This window comes from Neodiprion lecontei, chromosome 7 (assembly GCF_021901455.1).
Source record: "Neodiprion lecontei isolate iyNeoLeco1 chromosome 7, iyNeoLeco1.1, whole genome shotgun sequence".
Taxonomy (NCBI): domain Eukaryota; kingdom Metazoa; phylum Arthropoda; class Insecta; order Hymenoptera; family Diprionidae; genus Neodiprion; species Neodiprion lecontei.
In genome coordinates this window covers 16377498-16404011 of record NC_060266.1, presented here as the reverse complement: position 1 = coordinate 16404011, position 26514 = coordinate 16377498, and the positions used below count along the sequence as shown (strand labels likewise).

Here is a 26514-nt window from a genome sequence, read left to right as displayed (position 1 = left end):
TAGTACATTGAATACTAAAATTTGTATCTTAGTGTCCGGTATGCCATTGACTTTCAATCTATATGAACCATAGATATGTTATGTCGTTGTGAGAAATCACTGTCTTCCTGCGTCAACTGTTTTCGTTGTTCGACAATTTATTTAAATATCTATGCACAGAAATCTGTATTCTAGCAGTAATGAAAACTAACGGTTTGTATAAAGTTGTTTATGCCTATTCAAACAATTCAACTAAAACAACCAGTCGATCTCCAACACTTTTCAATCCAAACTTTGACCCCAGAGGACAATTCGTTTCTCAGTCTTTTCACTGAAAACTATTCGTTCTGTTACTGGTCCAGTCGGTATGTATATTCCTTCTATTCAGGCATGGCGTATAATTATAAATTCGGCAATTTTTCTATAAGGTAATTGGCTGTCTGTGAAGACAACCTAAAGTTTTCGATCAATGTTAGATCTGGGTTTGGACCTAAAAATCGATACAAAGACTGAAATTTCTCCAATTTGGCGATATTTTGTGAAATGTGCGTTTTGAAAGAAAAATAGTTTCAAAGAAAAGTTATGCGTCTTAGCTAATAGAATTTTGTACCAAATTTGTAAGAGACAAATTTGAAAATGACTTGGAATTCATTCGTGACGCCTTTATTTTGGAATATGTGGTCATTGTAGCTACTTCCGTGGCGTTTTCGAGATAAAACAGTAGTTGATTTGTCAAGTAATGAGAAACGCTAATTTTTTATTATTTCATTGGATTAGTGAGAAAAAAATACACAAGTCTGAAGAGAAGAAAAAATTTCTATGACAAGTTGTAACGGAGACATTACATTTGTTAGCTTGACGACGTGGCACCGGTTTCAAATTTTAATTTCGGAACTTTCATTTGTCTATATCTTCACATTCTGTGTTTTGTTCAGTCGGAATGCAGACTGTTCTGAAAATACCTTTTTGGATAATCGAGCGTTGGCTTAAATCCAATTTCGGGAAAACAGTTATTTGACTGGGTGATTTATCGAGAATCTCAATTTCGGTACACTAATCAGTCGTTCTTTCAAAATTCATAAAATCGAAAATTACGGGTTTTCAACCAATCGAAGTTTTGATCTTTCGGGATTTTGACCCCCACCCAATAACATCATCTACATTTTACGAAAAGTTGAGTAACTAAATAATAAACTAGGCGTAAAGAAAGTGATAATGTGACGAAGCAATTCTATATGTGAATGCCCATGTGTTTGTCTAAATTATATTTTTAACAATACAATCCGACGTCTCGATATGGACACCAAAGTACTCGAGGGGAAGAGTTTTTCTGCGGATTCGAGTACCCCCACCATACGCTCGACTCGCTCACTGACTCTCTTTCTTTTCTTGTAGACTGGGCATTTTTATTGAGAGGTTTGAGGTAAAGAATTATGTAGAGCTTTGAGGTTGAGTCACAGTGGGGGAAGTGCGCGAGCCAGAAACTGGGGAAGCATTCTTATTGAGAAACCGGACTGTACCTGTAGATGTAAAAAAAGAAATAGATTTATTGAAATGAATAATAGCACACGATTTAATTTAATCGGTTTAATTCCATTTTGAGATTTATATTATTTATAAATTTAAGACTTGCTAGAAAAAAAAAAATTAAACGAATAAACTAAATAATTGACCATATTCAAACTGTACATTTTGTTTTGTTTTGTGCGTTATATTATTTTATATTATGTAGTGGATTAGTTCGTTGCACCAAGATCAATTCAAATAGAGCTGTAATCAAATCTTTTCTGATTTAGCAGCAGTGAAAACCAAGTTTTACTAATTTATTAGTGATAAACGCATTGCATCAGAAACTTCAGGACCAAAGATTCCTCGACAACCCGTGCACACAGAATTTTTTTGTTGCAGAGCTCTTTGAATTGGTTGAATAATGTTGCCGGATCGAAGTTGACATGGTTCTCTGAGGTCTGCATGAAAAATATTTTACTTGTTTTGTTTAGCAACATGTAATGTTCCTTCTAGATTGAGGTATGCATGTTCTACATTGCTCCTCGGTATGATCAAATAGTTCAAACTTATAGGTAATTACAATTCTCCGACATAACAAATCTTAAAATATTTCCTGTATTCATCTCAAAATATTAGTTGGACCATTACAAAGCCCAAATGATGACTTTAAAAATTAAAATTGTCCAGTCAGAGTTACGAATGACGTGCACTTGCAATTGGAACGTGGAAGAATTCCATTTTCCAAATCAATAACCGAAAATGGACTCGTGCTTCTTCTAATGCGTCAAGGCGATCCTCCATCAATGGCACAGTGAAATTATCTCTCACCATTGAATCATTAAGTCCACAATAGTCTGTACAGATTCAGTAACCTACATTCTTTTTATAAACCGGATCCACCAGACTGGAAAACCACGCCTCCTAATATAGTACTAGTTTTCATTTCGGTACAAATGCGGTAGATAATAGTGGAAAAATATCAGTTGCAGAATTTGGAACACGTTTTCTTCGGAACTTCTTTGAAATTCATGAATGTGCCCATTCACCAAAAACATACGGAACTATTAGGACAGATCGGTGGTCAATTTCTCTAACAATAAAACACCAGTATTGTTGCAAGAGCGAGGAAAAGAACTCTCGGTCCATAGCAAACACTTCGACTGGTTTAATTCAATGAAATTTCAACACATAATTTGTTAGGAATGACGACCAAAAACCCCACATCTACCTTGATTTGATTTATTTTTATCACTCTTTAATTGAATAAAATCAGTCATTTAAAGTCTGTGACCTTTCTTCTTAGTCTGTGTGCAGACTCATACACATAATTTCCACTATATCTAAGGTAAATCAAAATAATAATCATCACTTATAGAATCCTGGGAGTGATGATCAAGTCAAAGAGAATGGGGTCGACGCCACAACCTGTGAGAATGACAAACAAGATGGAAAAGAGGGAGAAATTGGAGGAGCTGGAGAAGCTAAGGTCACGGCTAATAATGTACAAGTAAATGGCATTGAAGGGGTTAGGGGTAAGGCGATAACAAGGGAAGAAGTTGAAGAAGCAGAGAAAGTGGATGAATATGAAGAATACAGAGCGGAAGAAGAGGATAGTGAGGGAGAAGACGAGGATGAGGAACAGGAAGTGGAAGTAGAGGAAGAGGAAGTGGAAGTAGAGGAAGAGGAAGATGAGGTGGAGGAAGAAGAGGTGGAAGAAGAGGAGGTGGAAGAGGAAGAGGAGGAAGACGAGGACGTGGAAGAACAGGATGGGGTGAAGAAAAACGAAAAAATGAGAAAATGATGAGAAACATAAAATATTATTCAAATAAGTCAAATATTTAGTAATTCCGAGCAATTTAACGTCCCAAGTCGATACGTTAAACCTGTGAATGGTCGTGGAGATGAATAAGAATTTTTTTATAAGATATGGTAGGTGGTTAGAGAAATGAAGATTAAAACAAATGCGTCTGAAATTTTATCTGCAAACTCGGTACGAATTAGTAATTAGACCAATATGGCCTGTTGGAATAGATTGCTAAATTTAATGTTTTAATGATGAAGCGATAGCCGTAATAAATTTCCAACGTCTGTAAATTTGTAGGTGTTTTGTTTACTCGAATTACCTTATAAATAATTATGTATCGACATCTTCATCATTTTGATACATACTCGTATATAATTTCCTGCGACAAGCGACCCATTAGGTACTGCGATAGAAGGGATTACGAACTTTGGCAGGTCACAGGATTAAGACTCCACGTATTTGCTCATATTTCGTAATCTAGGCAAGTAGAATTGTACAGAGAACGAAATTGAGTATGTTACCGCAATGCCAGGAACGTCACGAATTTCACAGGCGAGGTGACAATAAACAGCTGAGCGCTTGAATTACAGTTTTAGTCTGTCAATCCTCCGGTCAGATTGAATGCAGTCACCTTGAATATAAGTTTTCTCCTGTGTTGAAAGTTAATATCACAAATGAGATTGGCTGACAACTACATGGTGAGTGATATCGGTAGAAAGTGCATTGTTAGATCGTTGGCCTGTGCAGGTAAAGTATTGAAGGGTTCAACAATTGTGATTCTGAACAGTATGATTGCGAAACTTCCATGCTTGAGGTTATTAATCTGTTGGTTGATTCGATCTAGTTGATGTTACGCACATGTCACTGCTCGATTCTTGGTTCTACGTAAACTTACGTTACTTGTCTATCGTATATCTTCTTATGTGCAAAATAAATGCTATATACGAGAATATACTCTTGTTCATTAAAATATTATACTCTGGGTGCACCCTTGTTCACAGTGCTAGTTTATCGAACACCTAGTGGAGGTGGAAGTTACATTAACTAGAGATGATTCTAGTTTAGTTAAGTCTTAAGACCGTTCCTTACGTGTACAAAAACAAAATTTTCTGGGTACGTTATCGGTGGTTTACGATACACCTCCAGTACTAATCCCAAAAGAAGTCAAGGAATCTTGCAGTTCACTCCCATATAGTTTCGCATGTGGTAGAAGGGCTAACAATAGATAATCTGGAAGATTGCTTGGTATCTCGGAGACCTCCGTAAAGCTGGCTCTCCCACTTGCTCCTCAAAAACTTGAAAAAATCACAGATTAAACAGCTGTTTATGAGCTCTGCAGTACCTTAAACTGCAATTTTTGAGCCCGCTTCTGTTACGACAAAATCAATTTTGAAAAATGGGGGGGAGCAACTTACCGGAAAGCGAGCCCCCCTGAAGTGAGGAAAAAATTTTAAAATTGTTTTAAATATGAGAGAATTAGGAGCTAATTGGAGCTCCTGATATACGTTGGAAACAATCTTGTAAAAACTACCCCTACAGATATATCTACCCCCAATTGCAATATGAGAAGAGAAAAAAATTTCAAAATGATAAATACTGGCATGCTACGTGGTTTAAAAGTTTTAAATACCAACGATGACAATTTTAGGTTTTCAACCCTTAGTGAAAAATAAAAGAAAAACCATCCTTAGAATTCATCACAGCGGATTCTTTTTTACGACAAAATATTCAGCGGTTTAAGAGCTGACATGATATGCATCATTTCATTTTTGAGCTACTCCCCCCTGATCACCCCCTGCTCCGATTCGTTTTCGATCACCAGAGAACTACCCTCAAAATTCATCGCAGCGAATTCTTTTTACGGCAAAATGGTCAGGGATTTGAGAGCTAACAGGATATACACATTTGAGTTTTGATTTACCCCCTCAGTCCCCCTCCATGGTTCAATTAGTCACCTACGAATACAAACCTACTCTGAAAATTGATCGCAGTGATCAGGTTCCCACGATTCCGAGTTGGCAGTAGATCCAGGAGGAAAAGTTTAATCATTTTTTAAAAACTGGTATTGTGGCATTACGTATTGGATTTAAAGAATCCGTTTGGATTTTTTGGTTCAGTTCAACTGACAACTTGGAATCGTGAGTATCGCGAAACACGTCACCGAGCGAAATGTTTGACTTTATTGTCAATAACAATCCATCTTATTAATTGATTATAATTAAAAAAATATATACAAATGATGCTCGACCTACACACTTTTAGATTTAAAATAACCCAATCGAATTGAATAATTGGTTGTCGAGATGCAAGATCCCGAAATTCATCTACTTTTTGAGCCGTCAACTCGTATATTATACCACCTTAAACACTAACCAAAACTAATGATAATGAAAGAAACAGTAGTAAAGAGAGTAATAGTAACTTATAACAATAATAAGGAACAACTACAAGAAACAGTAATAACTCTAACAAAAATAAACATAACGAAAAACAAAACAGCGACCAGAATAGTAACTAGAAGCATGAACGATGACGAGAAAAAAAACATTCTTTCGCATCGTAAATTTCTTCTATGGAGTTCAGAAACTGTAGTTTTCATCACCTTAAAAATGATAATAATGAAATCGTAAAACCATTACAGCAAATTGTGTTATATTATTGTCTTGTAAACCTCCATTAGAAATAATTAGTCAGAATTAGTCAGAATGGCACGACCTCCAAGCGAATTGAATGATTGGTCGTCAAGGTATAAGTTCTCAAAATTCACCCATCTCTTCAGTCGACTCGTATATTAATACAGTCATTTGGTGCTCAAAAAGGGGGTTACCTAGAAAGTTTTCAGGGACTTTTGAAAATTGGTATTTTTATATAGATTTCGACGTGCTCTTTTCGAATTTTCGCTTTGCCACCTCGTATCTTTGCCGCTCGCGCCGCCACATTGGAAGAATGGCGTCCAATAACAGTTTTTTGACGATATCTCCCATAGACTTATAAAGATAGTGTGACGTCGGAACGGTACCTAGTGGAAATCTCCAGATGCTAGACACCGGAAACATTCACACGCAGCTACAGCTAGACTCACATCAGTAGTTTGGGTCACCAATTACCGATTAAGTATTGAAATACACCGGACAACGGGCATTCTGTCGCTCTAGTCGAACGAACCGAAGAGGGAGAAATTGTTGGATAAAAGATTTAATTTGGCTTACCTTTTTGAGAGTATTCTGGATGCGATGACTTGTAGATTGGTGAGAGGTTTTAGCGGAATAACTGACTTTAATATTTGGATATTTTGACTAAGTTTGGTTTATTTTATAAGTTTTGATATTTAAAAGTCACAAACGCAGAGTTACACAGTGTAAGATCTTAAACTTAGTATGACAAAATGGATTTTAAGCTCTCTAAACTTTTGGGCAGAGTAACGTTGTATGAAAGTTTTAATGCAAAATGCTAAAGGATTTTACCGCGAGACTGTACCGGAACTAGATGACGAATCTGGAGGTAGAAACACAAGAGAGCGATCGAGTGATCGGTCGCCGTTTTTATAGGGGTCGATCGTTGCGCAGAACGATCCCCCTCTCTAGTTTTTTGGTCGCCTTTGCGCACCTCCCCTCTTTTCTAGGAATTCTAATTAGGGCACGACATCTTCGCCGCATGCACGCCTGTGATCTTAGTTCTTTAGCTATTACTATATTGTAGGTTTTTACGTATGGTATATCGCTGCTTGGTGCGGTGGTGTAGGTGCGTGGACTTGGTTCCGTAGTTCTCCGAACTGCGTGAGCTTTTCGTTGTGTCGCCAGCCCCCTTTGTGGCGCCAGCCCCCTTTCTGGCGCCCCTCAGCCACTTAACTACCTGTCTACCTCTTAATGTTTTTGCTATCTTGCTCGTTACAAAGCCCATATTTCATTTTGGTTACCTGTCGTTTGTTAGTTTTATAGTTATATCTATATAGAATTGTATATGTATTATAGTCGACTACTGTCGTTGTTAGTTTTATAGTTGTATCTATATAGAATTGCATATGTATTAAAGTCGACTACTGTCGTTGTTAACCTGGAGTACAATAGCAATTGTTTATGAACATAGTTTGTTATTTGTTTAACATTATTAGAATCACGCTGCTGCGAATATCTTTAGTTGTTTGTGTTATAACTGTCTTAACAGATTTAGAGTACTTAGTAATTTGATGATTCATAGCTTTAGAGCAGGTTTACATGTGTGCTTTTGTATATGATTCCCTTCTGTAGTTGTTAATTCTTATATTGATATAAATCGGCTTGGAAGCTTCTAGAACGTTTTCGTTTCGTCGGTAAGTTTCCTAATGTATTCTCTAGGTAAGGCTCTGTATGGCTCCACATTGGAGATCTGCATTGCCTTCAAAACGTTGCGCGTGTTGCCTACAATACGGCGTTGCGGAAGAAGGTATAGTTCATGCTGGGTAATTAGCATTCACGGTTTGATGGTTTTGCAGCCTCTGGTTTTATGGGTTGCAGCAGTGCTATCTTTACATTATATTGGTTATGCATTTATCTATGGTTTTACAGTCTTCTATACTCCAGGCTATATGTATAGTAAAGCGTATGTTGCTTAAGTATAGCTCTCAGCTCCGAATGCACAAATGGCATTGCTGAGTGCTATATAATAATTGGGTATAATTGTGTTAGTTAATTATAGTGTTAATGTGATAGTGATATATAATAACGCATAATAGTATTATAGTTCTCTGTGGTACGAAGATCTCGTAACATGGTTTTTAAGCCTTGGCTAGTGAATTTCATAGTTATTTCCATCTAGGGATATTCCAAATAGTTAGACAGTTATTTTAATTTCTTATGGTTACAAGATTCTCGTACTTCGAGTTTGGTTAGTTGATAAAAGTAACATGCAGTAATAATAGTCGATAAAACATACGGACGTTCCGGTCGGATGTTACAATAGATTGAACGCTCTTATGAGCCGCTTGAAGCAAACATTTAAAGGACAGAAATATGTAGGGAATACTCCTTTCTCTCTCTGACGATATTTGCGGCGGGGATCGAGTCGGTAGAGGAGAATGAGGCGAAATTATGCGCCAATATCTATAGCTGTTCCACTTCCCTGCTCCGTTGTCTCCCACCATGACGCCGATTGAAAAGAGAGAGCAGTTCCCGGTATATCTCTGTCCTTTATATGTAATTGTCAGTGCCTCTTATAGGAGCGCCCAGTCCATCTTTATAATAGGAATATAAATATTTTACGATGAAAATAGTTATGTGATACATGAACTACCTGCAGGACCAATCACAGGCCCAGGAACCAGGGGCCCGTCAGCTGCCGGCAAGTGTGGATAAATTATCTCTCTCGCACTTGTAACTACAAGTGAGACTTTTTTGTCGCACTTATTTAAAATCTTTATTAACGTCAGGGGGTTGTTAAAAACCGTTCAAGTCGTCTGGCAATTGACATGTATTTTTTAAATTGTTTATTGAATATGCCATAAAAATTTTATGATGCCTAAAGTATATTTTTTGGGTATATTAATTAAATAAATTCGGGGGGGGGGGGGGGGGGTCAGGTCATACTTTAAAACTCAAAAACTGGTCTCGGTTTGTTATTTATATATTATACAGCTACTAAAACAATAGATGAAAAAATTTCTACTTGCCCAAAAGATATATTTTCAGTTTATTTTTTCTCAAATCTAATGAGTTGCACGATGGCGAAATAACCGCAAGACCTCTACCAGACCCACCATTCCAGATGCACCCATAGTAGTAGTGTTGTCTTTTTTTTTATTATTTTACCGTGGGCAAAACACCTTCTCTAAATTTGTCATCAGCTCTTGGACTATAGGATTTTAGCATTTTTGCGCGACACTGACGCCCGCGGGCGTCAAGATCCCCGAGCGGACGTTATTTTAGTAAGTTGGCAGTATTTGGCTGTCTCACTCGTCTCACGTAAATGTTGTGCGTGAGTTGGCGCATGTGCACTGCTTAGTTCGGAGGAGGTTCTTCCATCAGAGACTCGAGTATAATCTCCATCCCACTTACGTTGAAGTATTCGCGAACCTTGATACTTAAATATGAGCAAAACATGCGGATGACAATTAAGAATTTATACCAAAAATTCTTATTTATGTGAGAAATCCGAGTGTTTAATGCATATTGCTAGAAAATACCAAATGATTTCAATAGAAAAACTCCAACAAATTACCTAATGCGAGAACTTCAAATCCTCCGTAGCATACGATTTCAACAAAATTTTGAAAACTTTCTGTAAGATTTCATCATCTACTCATCTTGTGCACAATAAATCATACAGATTCTTAATATGATTATGCGATTTTTATTAAACTTTTCCTTATTTAAATAATGCTGCTTATTTTGATCTGATTGCATGGTCAAATCAAATTCAAATTTACGTTATGATATGTTTCAGTATAAACACTAGAATGATTCAGCTACGTTGTTTAGTACACATCAGTCACTGAAAAGCTCAGATTCTACAAAGTTTTCTCTTCGTGACACCATGAGTTATAATTTTCACATGGCTCTGATCCTTGACAGCATATTTTGTTCTACATTTCTTTATCTCGAGCATTTTTTCACTTCTTTTCGTCATTCTCCTGCTTCACTTGATCACTTTTCTCCTGTCGTTTCTGCCCCCGCTTCTCCCGCCTTGCCTTCTTCGCTTTTTCAGCAACCCTTCTGGCCTTAGCTTGCTTTTTAGCACCGGCGGGATCAATGCAAGGATCAATACTTGGATACAACGGTACAGACTCATATTTTTTCATAGTATTCTCCAACTCATTTGCCTGCCCCTTATCCTTATTGTCTTTATCCTTACACTCGCCCATTTTATATGGTTTTACCTTCGGCAGTCGCTTACCGAATTTCTGTAATACATACGACAGTGGAAGTATGGATAATTTGGCATCAAAATATGGAAATCATTACACATAAACTGCATAATAATTATAAAAAGTGCAAAAAAGTATTCAACTGTTAGGGTTCGCAGTTTTGATGAATTAATTGATTGACGTAAGGTTAAATAATGCGGGGAAACTGGAAAAAATTATTTTTCACGAAGCAAATAATAAGTAACAAATAGTCATTGAAAAAATAACAAATAAAAGATGAAAGATACTAGATAAAAAATAACAAAAAGAAATACCCATTTAGCCGGATAATGAAGTACTATAATGACAAGTTCAAATGCTAAAAAAAGGAACACAAAATAACACATAATAAAATATTGAAGTAGATCACGAATGGTAAAATATAAATAACGAGCAATAAATTGACAAGTAAAAATATAATCGGATAACAGATACCAAATGATGAGAAAAAACTTGAAATACAATTAACAACATAGTGTGAATGATGAAGATTGGCAAATAACTAATAAAAAATAGCTGAAGAGCTTGATCAAAAATAACAAATAACGAATATTCGTACAGCGAAATACGTAATACAAATACCGGAATCCAAAAAATGGATGACAAATTAAAAATATGAAATAATAATAGCACAATTAAAAATATGAAATTAAGTACAAGTGATTTCTAAGTATACTTACCGGCTGGGGAAATATCGGAGCACCAAAGGCGTTCTTCTTGCGTGGTGGTGGTCGTTCAACAGGATCAGCAGGATGATTCGGTTGTGCCATTTCGGATACCCGTGCAGAAGCTGATGCCGAGAGGGCACTCTTTTTAACGCCAAAGGCGTCGTTTCTGCACGCCGTACTGACATGAATATGAGGCTTTGCTATTTCCTCCGTACGCTCGGATGCTGATGCAATATGAAACGAGAATCATGAAATTCTGTTATTTACATCACGATGATGAGTTAGTGCAAAAACGATGTTGCCTGCGAACAAAATTTTTACTTTCCAACAAAATCAATTTGTAGACGTATTTTTTGGAATTTTTTTGATGGGACATGATGTTTCGTTACAAATTTCAAAACAATTCAATTAAGTGCATCGAGATTGAAAAAGTATAAGATTCAATTAATTCTAATTATATACATACCAAATTTAGTGTTGTCAAATACCATTGAATGAGCTTACCATTGACAATAACATATAACAATAGAAAATTCCCTTGTCATCATTTGATGTTGCATAATCAGCATAATAATGCAGCATAAACTACGTTAAAACGATAATTCGTTCAATTACAGTAATTGAACAATCGCTTAGCAATATTTACAAAATGATTTTACTGTGTTGATCTAAATTCGTAATCGCAACAGAATCTTTTGGATTGTGGCACCAAACGTTGGATTAGAAAATACTAAAATATTTATATTTCGTGTACGAAACATCATTATGCCTATAACTTGAATGTAAATTATACATTTCTTTGTATGGAGGTTCTACTAACTCCTGAGTCACTATAAAGAACCACCTTGATCTATGTTAAGTAGCGGAACTACCGTACCTCAAAACCTGGCAATCCAGAGGGATCCATCTGTATAATAGCTCCTTAGATAGCTATTTCATTTTTTACTTTATAAACATGATTACGAATGCGGCCATGGAATCAAAAATTGAGGGAATGAAGATTAGATTAGACGTTAGATTCGACGGTCATGGGTTATGTAATGTCTATTGAGATTAAGTTTGTTTCGCGCTCGGCCGACTGTGTCGCTGTAGGTTTATCTGTGTTGCCAACATAACTGTGTAGTGTCAAAAATAAGCCGTCTCAGATTCATTGTCCCCAAGTGTACAACGTCACTAGCACGTACGAACATATCGTATCCTTATGACCCATTTATTATGTATTATCAATAAATATGAATAAGTAATTACTGATGGTCATGATTTATTGCAGACCAGAAACAACGTCCGATTGTCGCTTCTGGTTATACCTACTGTGCGATACAGTTGCCTGCGCGTAAAATTAAAAACAACTATTGCCCTTGCGTTCCTGTTTACCAAATACGTTTTTACGCCTATTTTCGTGATTGCCTTTCTTTACTTTTTTTTCGACTTCCCCCTCTAACGCGAGAAAAAGACGAGTGGCTCGCATAACGATCCTGACAAAAAGTTACAGGGAAGACGTTGCAGGAGGCCAATAATATCTCTTGCTAGTCCCGATTTTGATGCTATTCCCCAAAATAGACGAAGACAGATTGCAGCAATAGGATGGTCCTTAAAAAGGTCATTATTGAATTTCGACCGGGTCACCCTCCAAATTGGTTCCAAATAATTCAAAAATAATTCCAACATTTTTTCAATTTTTTTATTTCAACCTTAATCCGTGCCCACAAGAAGTTGAGTTTCCCCCGTTTAAACCTTCAAGGGCACATTAAATTTACCGAACGGATTTAGACAAAATTTGATATATGGGGGTTTTCGAGGTCGCTGATCATGAATATGAACTCAAAATTATGAAATTAATAAATGACCTTTTGAAGAATCACCCTGTTACAGCATACTAACCATAAAATTTACTCACAGTAAGACAATTTCGGTTTTGAAAAATAAACATTTTTCTGAGTGCACGCGATGTTACCACACTCATTACACTCGTACCTTTTGCATTGAGAGCTGCCTTCGAAACTGATCCATAATTATCTTTGCAGGGTCCTGGTTCTGTTCGCCATTTTTTACGCTCCTTGGATTTCCTCTCTTCTTCTTTCTTCTGCTTCTCTTCCTTTTTCTCCTTCTCTTGGTCCTCTTCGTCAGGCTTTTCCTCGGTGACTTTTTCCCCATTCGCCTTTTCACCTTTCTTGCTTTCCTTCTTTTTCATTCCTTTTTTCCCCTTCTCCTTTTTCTTCCGCTCCTTTTCCTCTTCCTGCTTCCGCTGTTCTTCTAGGACCTTTTTTCCTCTGTCATCACTTGCTTCGATCATTTTCTTCATCTTCTGAGCTTCCTGGTCTCGGCGATCTTTCAGGAAACGGTAGGAAGGCAGAGCCAAAGTCGATACCCATTCTGTTATCTGATTGTAAAAACAATTTCTACAAATGAAATATCTTTAAATATCTCCAACGGGACTTGTCGATAACCCTTTCATGGATATTAAAACATAGCAAACACTACTTGAAAGTAAATCCTATATCCTCATTTCCAAATTTTCCAAGCAAGCTGAGACCAGTTTTAAATATTAACTTTTGATTTGATTCTTTTCTTCTAAAAAATTGATTTCATTCCAATATATCTGAAAATTGATTGGATAAAAGTGTAAACAATATAATACATAATATTCAGATTCGCAATTTGTTCTCAACTGATCAGCTGTGATCATAGAAAGAAACTGCAAATAGATGCAGAACGTGCAAATTATTGATGGAGGTTAATTAGAATCGTCAAAATGGCAGTACAAATTACTTTGTATGTAAGAGCGCTTTTCTTGATGCCAGTGGGCGTGAAAAGCCTGGCGAATTCCTCTTCGTTCAGAGAGTTCGGACAGTCTCGCCCCTTCTTGGCCAGGGACATCGTCTTCTCCCTTTTCGTGGTCTTGTGCTTCAATGCCTTCTTCGATATTGCAAGGTCGCGACAGCTCTCCGTCTCGTGGACATGGGGCACAGCCATTTCAATGATCCTGGGAGTGGCCTTATATTTCAAGGCCGCGTTCGTTATCGGGTTCGGCATTTCCTTTCCCGGGTCTTCGTCCTTCCACACGAACATTGCGAGCTCCGTGATACGCTTCGAGGGCTTCGCCTTCAACGCCGCCTTCGAAACGCTCAGATCCAGGCGACACAGTAGTCCCGGATCAGACTTCGGAGCTGGCTGCGATATCACGAGCAATCGCTTCTTCAACTGGCTCAAGGGCTTCGCGACTCGTACCTGCGAATAATTATGCAAGGCGAATCACGGCCAAGCATCGGTTTCCAGAAGAATTTCAAACACTTCTCCTTCCAGAATTCAATTGATAATATTTTGAACCTAGTACTAACGATCGGTTCTGGTTCGGGAACTTTTTTCGGCAAAGCATTCACCTTCGCCCATCCATCGAACTTTGCCCAGTCCGCCGCTGTCTTCAGCCATCCTTTCAAGTTCAACCTGTGCCTTCTCTGCTTTCTTAAAATCAAATGTTACTGGGAAGAAGAATATTCGTGGAAATCTCAATTAAGAGTCTCTCAATGCACCAGGTATACTACGAATAGATTGTTGAAAAACTAGGAGAATACTGGAAATATTATACATTTATCTCAACAACCAACTTCAATTTGAATCGAGTTTATTTCATTCAAAAGTATATAGATCGAGGTTACTTCACACGGAAACATTGTTATCGATAATATCGGCAACCATTTCACCGGTGATCTTTTGCGTTGCCCATGGTATTGCAAAAATGGTTTATACGATTGAATTCAATTTTGCAAACAATCTTCTTAGATTATTTATTCTCTTTGTCGTGACCCAGAGTTTCATTCTTATTACCATATAGTGACCATTTAAAATTGAAACTCGACTTTTCATCCAAAATCTATAACTTTCTCATATATTGTTCCCAAATTTAAAGGAAATCAGTAGTAATTAGTACCGCAAAACGTGATATATTTTTTTTTTAAATGCACATCAAGCTTGATCTGAATATTTTTAAATGAATCAAACTACAATCGAACTGAATAATTGGTGATCGAGGTATGCATTCTCAAAACTCAGCGAGTTTTTCGAATTCAACAATGACTCTACGATGTAAATCGAACGAGGAATTTTATATTGCGAAAATTTGCGGGTTAAGAATCAGTTAAGTATTTACAGGAATAGGTCAATACGACTCTGAACGACTTTCTCCGGACTAAGATTTGGAAAAACTTCTTCAAAGTGGAAAACAAAGTGGGAGAAAGTCAATAAGCGATTACTCACTTCTGTCTGTCTTTTCCCTTGCCTTTCGCAGGCTTAGGCTTCACCGAATTACCAGGCTTAGGTGACATCGTTTAGAACAGTTTATTGCAGGTATACACCATCAGAATAAGTGTTCGCATGAAGTAGTAAAATTTTGTTCGAATTTCGTAGTTATAATTTGCGTGATGATTTCATGTATGAGAATTTTTGTTCATCATCTTCAGAGTTATGAGGAATTTGAGTTTATTTCATTTTCAAATGAGTATTCTATGCTTGCTCTTCAAATTTTATATCTTCGTTAAACCCATAACCGCAGTTATGAGCTACAGGTAATCATAGTTGACACTTCGACGTTTTGCTTTATCATTTCTGTTTATCAGGTTATAATTTTACTTTTAATTTTCGTTGTAAAATGTATCTGAAATTTTGTATTAAGTCTTGATAATGTTTAACCGATTTGAAATTTATCGAAAGCTTGAGTTATGAATTTAGCTTTGTCTTAATTTAGAATTTGAAACTCATGTCTGAAGGTTTCATCAATTTTGTTACCATAGACCGTTCTTTTGTTTTGTTATCGAATAATATCGAAATATGTATATTTCATTTTTGACTAAAAAGTTGGAGACTCGGCTACAACCATGAAGTTGGTTCACTCGTTGTCAATTCTCCTGAAAATACACAAGGTGCTTCTTCGTTATTCATAACGCCACTCTGACTTTGGAATAAGTCTCGTAATAATACTTGTTATAAAAGTCAGCTTTCTTCCTCATTTTTGTTACTTATTGTTGTTGGTAAATTTTTTCAACAGCATCTGCGTAGAAATCATGCGTAACCTAAATTAAGATGAGGGCTGAAAAGATTATCATTCACCCCCTAAGAAAATGACCCACCACATTCTTACTATAACTGATTAAAGCAGAATTTATTACTTAGCATTTTCAAGATTTATTTTCAACATTCCACTTCTCTATGTGCACGCACTTCATAGAAAGCAAACTGTAGATTACCTATTTGTGAAAAAAATTGAACTTGGATCCACATTTTGCGGAGACTATTCAAGTATACGATAGATAGGTATAATGGATAAAGAGCGCGTGTTACACTTATGATCAATTGTTAAATTTGCCAGATAAAAGCTGTTTTCCATCAAAAATGAACATTTAAAAAAACAAATATCATGTGCATTTATTATAATTACATTATATATCAATTGAAGCCGCAAACAACAATCGTTAAATTACAAAACCATAAAAAATGTCATAGTCATTCTCCGACCAACAGTTATTATTTATAATTATAATTATCTCTGCCGATTGTGTGCACACGTATAGCTCATCTGCAGTTACATAATTCAGTTCTTTTTCTTCATATCTTTGGATCATTGGCTTCCAATTTCACAAATCCCTCACTAAGTTCCCACAGCTTTTTCCCCTTAGCCGCATCCTGTGCGCCTTGAGACAGTCCATGTTCCTAAAAAAATGAGGTTAAAATTTGTGAAAATAATTCGGAACAGTTCTCTGACGTGTGCAAAAGTGCACGGGGCAGTTCGATGATATCTTACCAACCGAACCCAGTCTTTTTTACATTACATACACCTATTTACCGAATTCAAAACTACCTTACCGACTACAGTAGCATCGCACTAGTGTGCAAAACTACTGAAAGGGAGAATTTGAGTTTAAATACGTTAAGGCGACTTACGTCGTTCAGACAACCAACACGTACACTTGGTTTTGGTAGTTTTCCGATTAGGAATCGTTTGTAAATCATTTATAAACGTTTGTGAGTGATTACTTTAATTGTAAGTACTAAAATAGAAATTAACATGTAGTTAGCCAACAAATTTATTTTCAATACTTTTTTTTTCAATCAGTGAGGCGTGTAATAAGAAGGAAATCGATTGAAAGTAACAAATTCATCAATTTCTAGGTCTGTAACTCTCTAATTGTTTAATGAGAAAATTATTACATTTATGGAATTCGCGGTGCAAACCTCACACACGTACGACGCTTGCGCCAGGAATATTAATTTACTTTTAACAATCCATCAATTATGGAGTTATAAAACTAAATATTCATTAAGTCTTTATTTACAAACGATTTCCTTTTCATTGCATATTATTTCTCACTATCGCTATTTAGTGGAAAAGAATTTTAAAAAAATGCCGTCATCATTTTTATTTGTGATGCTTGTAAGTATTTCCGCCTAGTCCGTTTCTGGTGAAACTATGAGACAGACGACTTAATCATGCGTTTTGGAGTTAGAAATCTGGCGTTACGATTACATCAGAAATGGAGTAGCGCTTTCCAACGATCGCTTTATTCCTGCAGTAAGTCATTTTATAATGTCGAATATAGTCTATCGTTTGTTGTTCCATTACTTCAATTATTACTTTACATCTTTATTACAGATTACTGTCTGCGGGGTTATTCCGTTTCACGGCTATGCTGTCTTTGAATTGGTAAAAATACAAGTAAGTCAGTAGGGCTAATTGTAAGTCGGCATTTGCATTCTTAGGGAATTTAACACAGCATGGTAGCAAAGCGGAGTAACTCCAGAAATATGACGCAGGAATGTCAGATTAATAGCGAGATATGTGAATTAAATTCTTTCAATCAAAAAAATAGTGCTCAAACTTTAAACGTGTTCTTCTCGAAACTGTTTCAAACATGTTTTTCGAAACGGTATACATGATATCTCAACAACAGTACAGTTTTTTGGTTGCAGACCTGTATAATTTTCTTGAAAATTTTTTTTTACTTTCGAACATCAATATTTTGTCTTATGTTTAACAATGCATTATCTATAGATAATGTGTAATCAATATTTTGTCTTGTGTTTAACAATACACTCCGATAAATCCAACGATACTATTACTAATTTTTGCCAGCGCCAGAAGAGAACGTATGTACACTTGGGGACAATGAATCTGAGATAGCTAATCCTTTACATTAAACAGTCACGTTGGCAGCACAGAGAAACCTACAGCGCCATAGTCGGCCGAGCGATAAACAAGCTCAATTTCAATGAACATACCATAACCCATGACTGTCGAATCTAACCTTAGAATACATGTCAATCTAACAAGTCATCATCGCCGCGGTATTTTAAGCATAGACTTATAAAGACTATGATTCTAAGCCTAGATTCGACGGTTATGGGTTATACTATGTTTATTGGGATTGAGTTTGTTTCGCGCTCGGCCGACTATGGCGCTGTAGGTTTCTCTGTATTGCCAACATAACTGTCTAGTGTAAAAAAATAAGGAACTTCGTTCCAAAAAATTAGTCGTCTCAGATTCGTTATCCCCAAGTGTACCCTCAAGACGGTTGCAGATCCATAATGATAATTACTAGCCCATGCCTCCCTTACCCGGCACAAACTAAACGCTTATGGGAACATACTTGGGTTTGGTTATAATCATTATTACCGATGATCATGTTACCTTACCGGCGGTAAGAGTGAGTCTTACCTTCATCGGCAAGACTAAGACTCAATCGGTAAGAGTTGATAATGTCGTTTCTCCATCAATAAGTCAGAATGTACTGACTCGGTGAATGGAAAGTTTTACATCATTTTTGCCACGCAATTAATCAACCCAGCAAATTTTAATGTCTAATCTGGCAATGAATTCTTCACAGTACACGAATTAACTGTTTGCAAATTTCTAGTATAAAGAAAGCAGTCAGTCGACTTCTGAAACTTAGTGGACTTTCTCAACATGGCAGAAATTAAGCAGACCAGTCTCTGAATTTCGACCATCGTATAATATCCTCATATCGATAATTGGATGCCAGTGACATGTCTAAATCTTAATTATTTTGAAAAGAAACTCTTACGTGACAATCCATGAAGTATTTTCCGGTGACACCAATGACCTCATCCGATACGGCGAGGTAGATGCTGGTCTGAGCACCCTGTTCGGGGGTCTTGAAGAATCCCTTGATAATGAGGTACAGTCCCCAGGACAACGGTACTGGAACGTTTCTCCATATCCCGCTGTCAATCATCCCGGGGTGAAGGCAGTTGGCCGTAACTCCGGAACCCTGAAGACGCCGCGCAAGCTCCTGAGTGAAGACAATATTCGCATACTTCGACACGTAGTACAAGTATCCTGGGAACGTGGATGTCGGGTTCATGTTGTTTAGGTTCAAACTGGACAGTCGGTACAGCTCAGAGGCCACGACAACTATGCGGCTGGGCGCCGACCTTTTCAGAAGATCTGAAAAATTTTCACTCTTAAAAATTTGTGAAGTAAACAGTCCATTTGAATCCATTTCGTTCGTTTCTTTATTTAATATAGGAAGAAAAAGGGCGAGTTTCCTCGGTCGGTAAAGGTAGGAATACCACGCGACCTAATTACAACTGCTGAGTGCTGACTGACGTGAGTTGAATTTCATTAAAAAATCCTTCTGCACAATAAAAATCAATTGAATATAGCAAATATAAATAAAGAAAGTTAGTCAATTATGTATAAGTTCAAAAGCGTCCCCATTTTTAAAATTTAAAAAATTGGATTGTTAGGTATTGCTCGCGTCATTTCAGAACGAATCATCTAGAAATTGTTTAAAATAAATTTTAATGACATTAATATATTTCTCACTTAAGCTTAAGTTTAATAATCATGATCTTTAATGCTTTATGCAATGTTTCTGTGGCTAACTGAAAAGCTACGGCAAAAGCTACATCTTTTATTCATTCAAATCAGTTATGAAAATTAAATGAACGGACGATACCTTTTTGACATTGAAAAACAAATTTTAAAAATAATATTTTTCGCGGCACTTTCCATCACTTTGCAAACCAATCCAATTACTAAAAGTACCATCAAGAATAATTAGAATCTTTTGTCGTTAATATTCTCTTTGAATTCACAAAATCGTTCTTTTATTGTTCATGAAATTCTTATTGCGTTATTTTATTCATTTTATAGCAATTCATATAAAATTTACTGTAAACGTCATATGAACTGTGTCAGGGACCTTCGAGCTTGGTCAATTTTTTTCGAGAGAAACATACCGTCGAAGTAAACGGGACATGGCAATTTTTAATGCCCATCATTTGATTGTAAGGTTTTGCAAATTTCGCATTTTATAATTTAGCCGTTTTCAAGATCATCACAGGACTTTTTCGGTACAGACAGAGTGCCCGGCATTTTTCTAAAAACTTATATTGCTGACATTAGAGATCCAAAAATGCGAAGATTTACTTAAATTAACAAAGTTCAATTCGACCAAAACCAATACTGTTCTTATGTCACCGTAGTTGTTCAAACGTAAAATTTATACATCTAAATACAATTACTATGAAACTGGTAATAATCGGATTTTAATCAGTTTCAATTCGTAGGTTTTTAAATTTTGCCCAACTGGAAAATAAACGTAAAGTATTCAACTGTTTTAAATCAGAGTCTCAAATTTCAACTCAGTTACGGTTTTTCCAACCACAGTCTTCTTTGATTTTATCATATTCATTCGCTTTTAGTGTATCACAAATCGGAAGACGTATGAAATTGCGGCATTTTCAATTGATTTGGACAAGTCTGGACAAGATTTCCTACCGATCAGAAGATGGGTGAGAAGGAATGGCCCGTAATGGTTCGTGGCCATCGTCATCTCGAGACCATCATCGGTGACCTTCTTCCTGAATGTCTCCGCCGTTCCGGCGTTGTGAAGGAGAACGTCGAGTCTCGATTCTTCCCGGTTAATCTGCTGGGCAAATTCCCTGACTGACTTCAGTGAAGAGAGGTCCAATTTTCTCACCACGATGTTGTTGTTTCCCGTAGACTTTACCAACTCGTCTGCCGATGAAAAACAAATTTATAATCATCATTATGTGGTCACGTTTTTCTCTTCTCTTTATTGAGTTGAAAATGAAATTTTTATGTGATAAGGTGACAGTAGTACACCTCAATTTTCAAAACCAGATAATGGTTATTTATTCTTTGTTTCATTAACGACTCATGGGCCGTACCGTCTGAATCAAAACTCGCAAGAGAAAAGAACTTACAAAGAATATCCCGGAATGTTATTTGTGCGAATAATTGTCAACACGAATAAAACAACATTCTACTTTGTAATGAAAATGATTCTGAGCGAATTTAAATAATACAAGCTAATTAGTATTAAGAATTTGAGAAGAAGTCTTATAATTAAAAAATTCAGAATAATTAACCTCTGGTGGTTTTATCCGGTTTTAATGTTCACGGTGTGTTTTGCTCGCTGACCAAATTCCCAAAAACTGTATGAAAATCATCTGTATGATCTTATATTAGAGCGTAGTTATAATGTATAAATGTAGTTGTTAACGAACATTTGTTGCACCGTACTTACAGAGCTCTTGTTTTACCCACTCTAAAAATAACCGATTGTAAAATCATTTTCAGGTAATTTCCAGAAATCTACAGTGAACAAGAAAAAAAGGAAAAACGTACGAATCGCATTAAAAAAGTCTGAGTTCAATTATTTTGCACACTGTATAATAATAATTTTATTTCTCAAATTCTTTATATCTTAGATTTTGTAACGAGAATTTTGTCAAAATTGTTTTATTGGTGTGCATAATATATTATGCCTAATGATTGGCACCCATAACATTGTTAGAAATTATTTAAACCTATGCATACATTTGTCGTTGCATGGGATTCTTTTGAAATTTTTCTATAAATGTGCTTTTGGGGTCGCTGATTACGAATCTGAACTCGAAATTCTAAAATTCAAAATGGCGGATCCAATATGGCAGATTAACAAAAACAACATGAAAAATTTTGAAAACCTTCCCTAAAACTTTTTGGTGTGTATTAAGTTTGGGTAAAAATTAACATTCGGATTTTCATGATAGATTAGCGGAAAATACTTTTTTTCCTGAAAAAGTACGAGTTTCAACCATTTGTTTACGTGTGTTATTTTTGCATTAAATAGATAAATAAATTTTGTATCTTTTTGAAACTTAGAAGTATTTCAGGGGCCATGTGGAACCAAAAAAACTCGGAAGTTGTCACCAAAAAAGTAGTTTAATAAATAAAAAGCTGCAAAAAAAAAGGTAGGACGCTGAGCGTGAATTAAAGGGTTTAACGGTTTTCTCTGTCTTTCTAACTTTCAATTCAGACGGTAAAGCGCATTCAACCTTAATCTTGTCTCTTGTTTTAGCAAACCTTTGATGACGTTGGCGCTGTCGAGGTTGCGGCAAGCCATAATGACCTTCGCGCCTCGCTTGGCAAGATCTTTTGCGGTCTCCTTACCAATACCGGAAGTACATCCCGTGATGATAACGACTTTGCCGTCCATCTTTGCTTTACTTTTACAAATGCCTAACGTGTACCAGGCGAAAAGTCGAAGTCCAATCATCAACAGAACGGCTCCAATAGTTATAGTTCCGATAATCGCGTAGCAAAAAAGAAGGCAAGCACCAATCCCCAGTAACATTATCTGCAGAAATTACATGGTTAAAAAATCGCTGATCATTATTCATATTAACAAAATTTAGCCAGACTTCAAACACAAGTTTTTGTTCCTTTGGTAATCGAATATTGAGCAATAAACAGGGCGGGGCATTTGAAATGTGACTGAGCAATAGTACTCAAACTATCGATGATACTCAAAAAAGTTTCAGATGAAAGTTAAATTGTTCGAGAAGGCCGTCATACTGGACCATCTTATTTCTTTTTCGGTGGAGGCGCTGAAGCTACGTCAAGGTCAACGCCACTTATTTAAATGGAACAATGTATTTTGTTCTCTACGACATTATTACCGACTTTCAGGCAAATTCAGTAATCTACAACACAGGGTCATTTTACGCACGCGAATTATGAAAATAGTCGAAAAATCGAGTCGAATCAAAATAATTATTTTCAAAGGATTTACTAGCGTTGGTTTGTGTCTACATGCAGAAAATGCTCGAAGTGATGACCCGCGACTTTATTTATATTTCGACTGTAGATCACTGAATTTGCTTCAAAGTCGGTAATAATGTCGTAGAAAACAAAATACGTTGTTCCGTTTAAAAAAGTGGCGTTGACCTTGACGTAGCTTCAGCGCCTCTACCGACAAAAAAATAAGATGGTCGAGTATGACGGCCTTCTCAAACAACGTAACTTTCATCTGAAACTTTTTTGAGTACCATCAATAGTTTGAGTACTATTGCTCTGTCACACTTTAAATGCCCCACCCTGTATAGTTGTGATTTTAATTGATGATAGAAATGAGTACTTGACGTAATCCGAACCTTGCGCGTAGATTGTCTAGCTTAATTACGTGCATACATTACAAGACTTTTTGCAAGATTGCGAAAAGTAAAAAATTGCAGTGAAATAAAACGGTATGATAAAGAAAAGTAAAAGAGTCAAGCTTCATCTTCCGTTATCAAAATTACAATCGTAATATGCATGTTGTTACAAGTAAGCAAAGATTCGTTTTTGCCACGTATCTATGTAACAATTATTTATCCTTGAATTGAAACACGTTTGCGCACAAACAATTTTTTTCTGTGTTCCTCGAGTAGCATGTAATTATATATATAAATATGCTGTTATATACGCTTAGTAATTGATATTGTGTAAGCATGAAATTCTGTTACAATTGAACGTGAAGTAGTCGATTTCAAGGTAGAATAAACCAGTTTTCATTCAAATTTACATCCATAAACTTGTAATTTTCAAAACTTTATAGACTGGCTTATAAATTCCGTGGAAACCGGTCGGCAAACCTACGTTCAATGCTATTATTTAACAGATTCAAGTTGCGTGAGTACGAATATAAATCAGTATACGGTCGCCAGTTCATTTATCTATGCCTATAATATAGTAAACCAGAGTAACTACAACCACCAGTCAAATTAGGAATAGGGAAACAAATGTACCTACTTCCTATAGAACTGCCCGATACTCGAATTTAAGAGGGGGGGGGGGGGGGGGGGGGCAGCTTGGACGGTCTGTAATTATACCTACATTTAGAAGTTTTTTTCAAAGGAAATGAAAACGCTTAGCGCAGCTTGAGGTCGAGAGCTTTATTATTAGTAGCGTCAATAATATTTCAGAATTTTTTCATTGAAATTAGTAACAAAATAACAGCATGGACCATATAAGTAGCAAACGACTACGAACTCGAGGGCTTTAGCGGTGGCGCATCTCCTGACATCACTATCCAGCTAGTAACAAATGTTGTAAAAAAAATTTGATTTGGACACCTTTTCAGATTCGACCTTGGTACCTAAACGTTGAGAAAAAAATTTTTTTTCTGGTATATATGATTATGAACAAAAAATGTAATTTTTCGAACATAGAATTGCTAGCAAAAAAATGAATAAAAAAATTTCATTTTGATGATTGAAATTCAAAAATCAGGTCACGAGGTCGAATCGATAAACAAGTTTTAAAAATTGTGTCACAATTTCAAGTCGATCAGATAAAATTTGATCGAGGATTCCACGCCACCGGATTGAAAACGTGGCCGTTCATTACTCACATGCCCTATACCACCATTTCGTTATTAATTTCAAAGAAAAAATTGTAAAATGTTTTTGAATTTATGAATAATAAAGCCCTCAAACTCAAGTTGCTTCACGTGTTTTCATTCTCATGAAAAAAACTTTGAAAAATAGGTTGATTTTAGTCTGTCCAAGCTGTAACCCCCCCCCCCGGCCCCCCACCTAACGGATGGTTCAATATACGGTACTTTACTATGTATATACATTTCTGTTTTTTTTGCTATTACAATTTATAATTAACGGGTAAATCAAATGTATTTATACGCAGCCATATACATGAATTACTCAATTTATTAAATAAAATCTGTAAGCTATAGCCACAAAAAAAAAATAAAAAATAAAAATTTTCAATCATCAAGTATGTAGATAAGTATCATTATCAAGCATTCCGGTTTTCCAACAAATAAAACAACAAAAAAAACCAATGTGAGTCCCTGTAAACGATCAAGATGGTTTGAAATTACCTTTTTTGTCACAGCACACTTTTATCCAATTTGTAATGTATGTATAAATATATATTCACGGATAACAGTTTTTTTTCCAGCTTAATCGTTATTCTAAATCGAAGTGAGGAATGCTTTCGAACATTCGTTTTAGTATACACCTAATAAATGAACGTAAATCGTGAAAAAGATGAAAGAAAAAAAAATTCTCATTAGTTAGTCGATGGCGTTTCGACATCTGAGCAGTAGTTAAATCTTATTACAATACTCGGTGCATGCTTTCTTTTCTACACATTTAGAATCGAATTTCACAACTTAATTAGTAGTTGAAGAATGAATTCCAAAATGGCGGTGGGAAAATGTAGTCTTATATCTGGAAGATTAGTTCAGACTATAATACGCCTAAAATGAATGGACTAAGTGTATTGTTATGATCTAGGTAGGGTATAATGAAATGAGGCACATGTGTCAGGTGGTGTGTCTCTAACCGAATTGGCGACACCTGTTTATTGGCTGGCCCGGTGGCGCGTGGCGAGAGGAACTTAGGCCCGCGCACACCAGTGGTTTCTCCCTGTCTACTCATATCTCTCTACATCCTTCTTTTTCTAGTTTAATTACTACGTAATTATTCTATGTGTTGCTATATATATATATAAAAGTTTTTTTTTTTACATTACTTTTTTTTTTTTTTTAAGTTTTTTACAAGCTTATCCTATATGTTCTTACATACTAGCTTATTCTATCTGTAGTCTACTTGGTGGTTTACTTTCTCTACCGCTTTGGGTTTCTCCCTGTCTACTCATATCTCTCTACATGTATGTATCAAAAAGAAAAAAAAAAAAAAAAAATGCGTAGATAAGGCATATATTTTAAAAATAAAAATCGTGTGAGAGCTGGAGAAAGGTTTGATTTGAAAAATTGTAAACACGTTCAAATGAAAAACAGGCAATTCCTAACTATTTGTAACGAAATGACAAAGTACTCACTCAACCTGCGATATTCGATGTTGTTATCCAAGGTCGCTTTCGTTGGACGTGGTTCTTTACGGTTCTTTTCCGTACGGTATTCACAGAGCAACTGAGAACTGAGCAGCGGTACAATTCAAACCTGTTGAAATCCCTACTCTTGACCGCGGTACTTCTTCAGCTCTGATCATCACGCATGCCTGAGTGTAGGATACGCACAGTCACGGCTGCCTGCACGACTCGAAAGTTTCAAATCGATCTCACCGGTACGACAATGCCGGTAACTTGCGTGAGTGAGCGATGCTTAAGGGCGTTGCCTAGCTAGCAAGCGCGGGCTACTCCGCTTCCCGCGTTAACCGTGGCGAGAGAGAGGGTAAAGAAACAAGTGAGATGGAGCAGCCGAGCTGTCGCCGGAGTGGGGCGGGTGACGCGGCTATCCTCTTCCACCCCTCACGGGCATTCGGTTTCAAATACTTTTAAACAGCCCAGTGTATCGCGCTCGGCACGACGCAGCGCCTGATGAATAATAGAAAAGAAAAGTAGACTCCTTTCA

General features: G+C 36.4%; 3 protein-coding genes and 1 long non-coding RNA gene across 9 annotated transcripts in view; 2 read left to right on the top strand and 2 right to left on the bottom strand.

Annotated features, from left to right (window-relative positions):
- The window catches only part of LOC107218047 (glutamic acid-rich protein), a 50199-nt gene extending 45957 nt beyond the window's left edge, over nucleotides 1–4242 (top strand). For all 6 annotated transcript variants that reach the window (XM_046744662.1, XM_046744661.1, XM_046744666.1 and 3 more), the window contains one exon: nucleotides 2864–4242. In XM_046744662.1, the coding sequence (XP_046600618.1) occupies nucleotides 2864–3289 (426 nt within the window). In that variant the 3' untranslated portion in view covers nucleotides 3290–4242. The remainder of the gene's footprint in view (nucleotides 1–2863) is intronic.
- Nucleotides 4243–9725: 5483 nt separating this feature from the next.
- Nucleotides 9726–11343, bottom strand: LOC107218038. Its single transcript, XM_046744933.1, has 3 exons — nucleotides 11304–11343; nucleotides 10850–11061; nucleotides 9726–10166 (listed from the first exon to the last, which is right to left on the bottom strand). Exons 1-3 carry the CDS (start codon nucleotides 11326–11328, stop codon nucleotides 9876–9878), a joined length of 528 nt encoding a protein of 175 aa, XP_046600889.1. The 5' UTR covers nucleotides 11329–11343; the 3' UTR covers nucleotides 9726–9875.
- Nucleotides 11060–19114, top strand: LOC124295327. The gene is made up of 2 exons (XR_006905239.1): nucleotides 11060–11117; nucleotides 18742–19114. It is a non-coding gene; the product is annotated as an uncharacterized LOC124295327 (long non-coding RNA).
- Nucleotides 16230–26175, bottom strand: LOC107218055 (retinol dehydrogenase 11). The gene is made up of 5 exons (XM_015655807.2): nucleotides 25983–26175; nucleotides 22224–22497; nucleotides 20631–20870; nucleotides 18910–19292; nucleotides 16230–16540 (listed from the first exon to the last, which is right to left on the bottom strand). The coding sequence occupies exons 2-5, from the start codon at nucleotides 22492–22494 to the stop codon at nucleotides 16436–16438; spliced, it is 999 nt and encodes a 332-aa protein (XP_015511293.1). The 5' UTR covers nucleotides 22495–22497; nucleotides 25983–26175; the 3' UTR covers nucleotides 16230–16435.
- Between the last annotated feature and the right edge of the window lie 339 nt (nucleotides 26176–26514).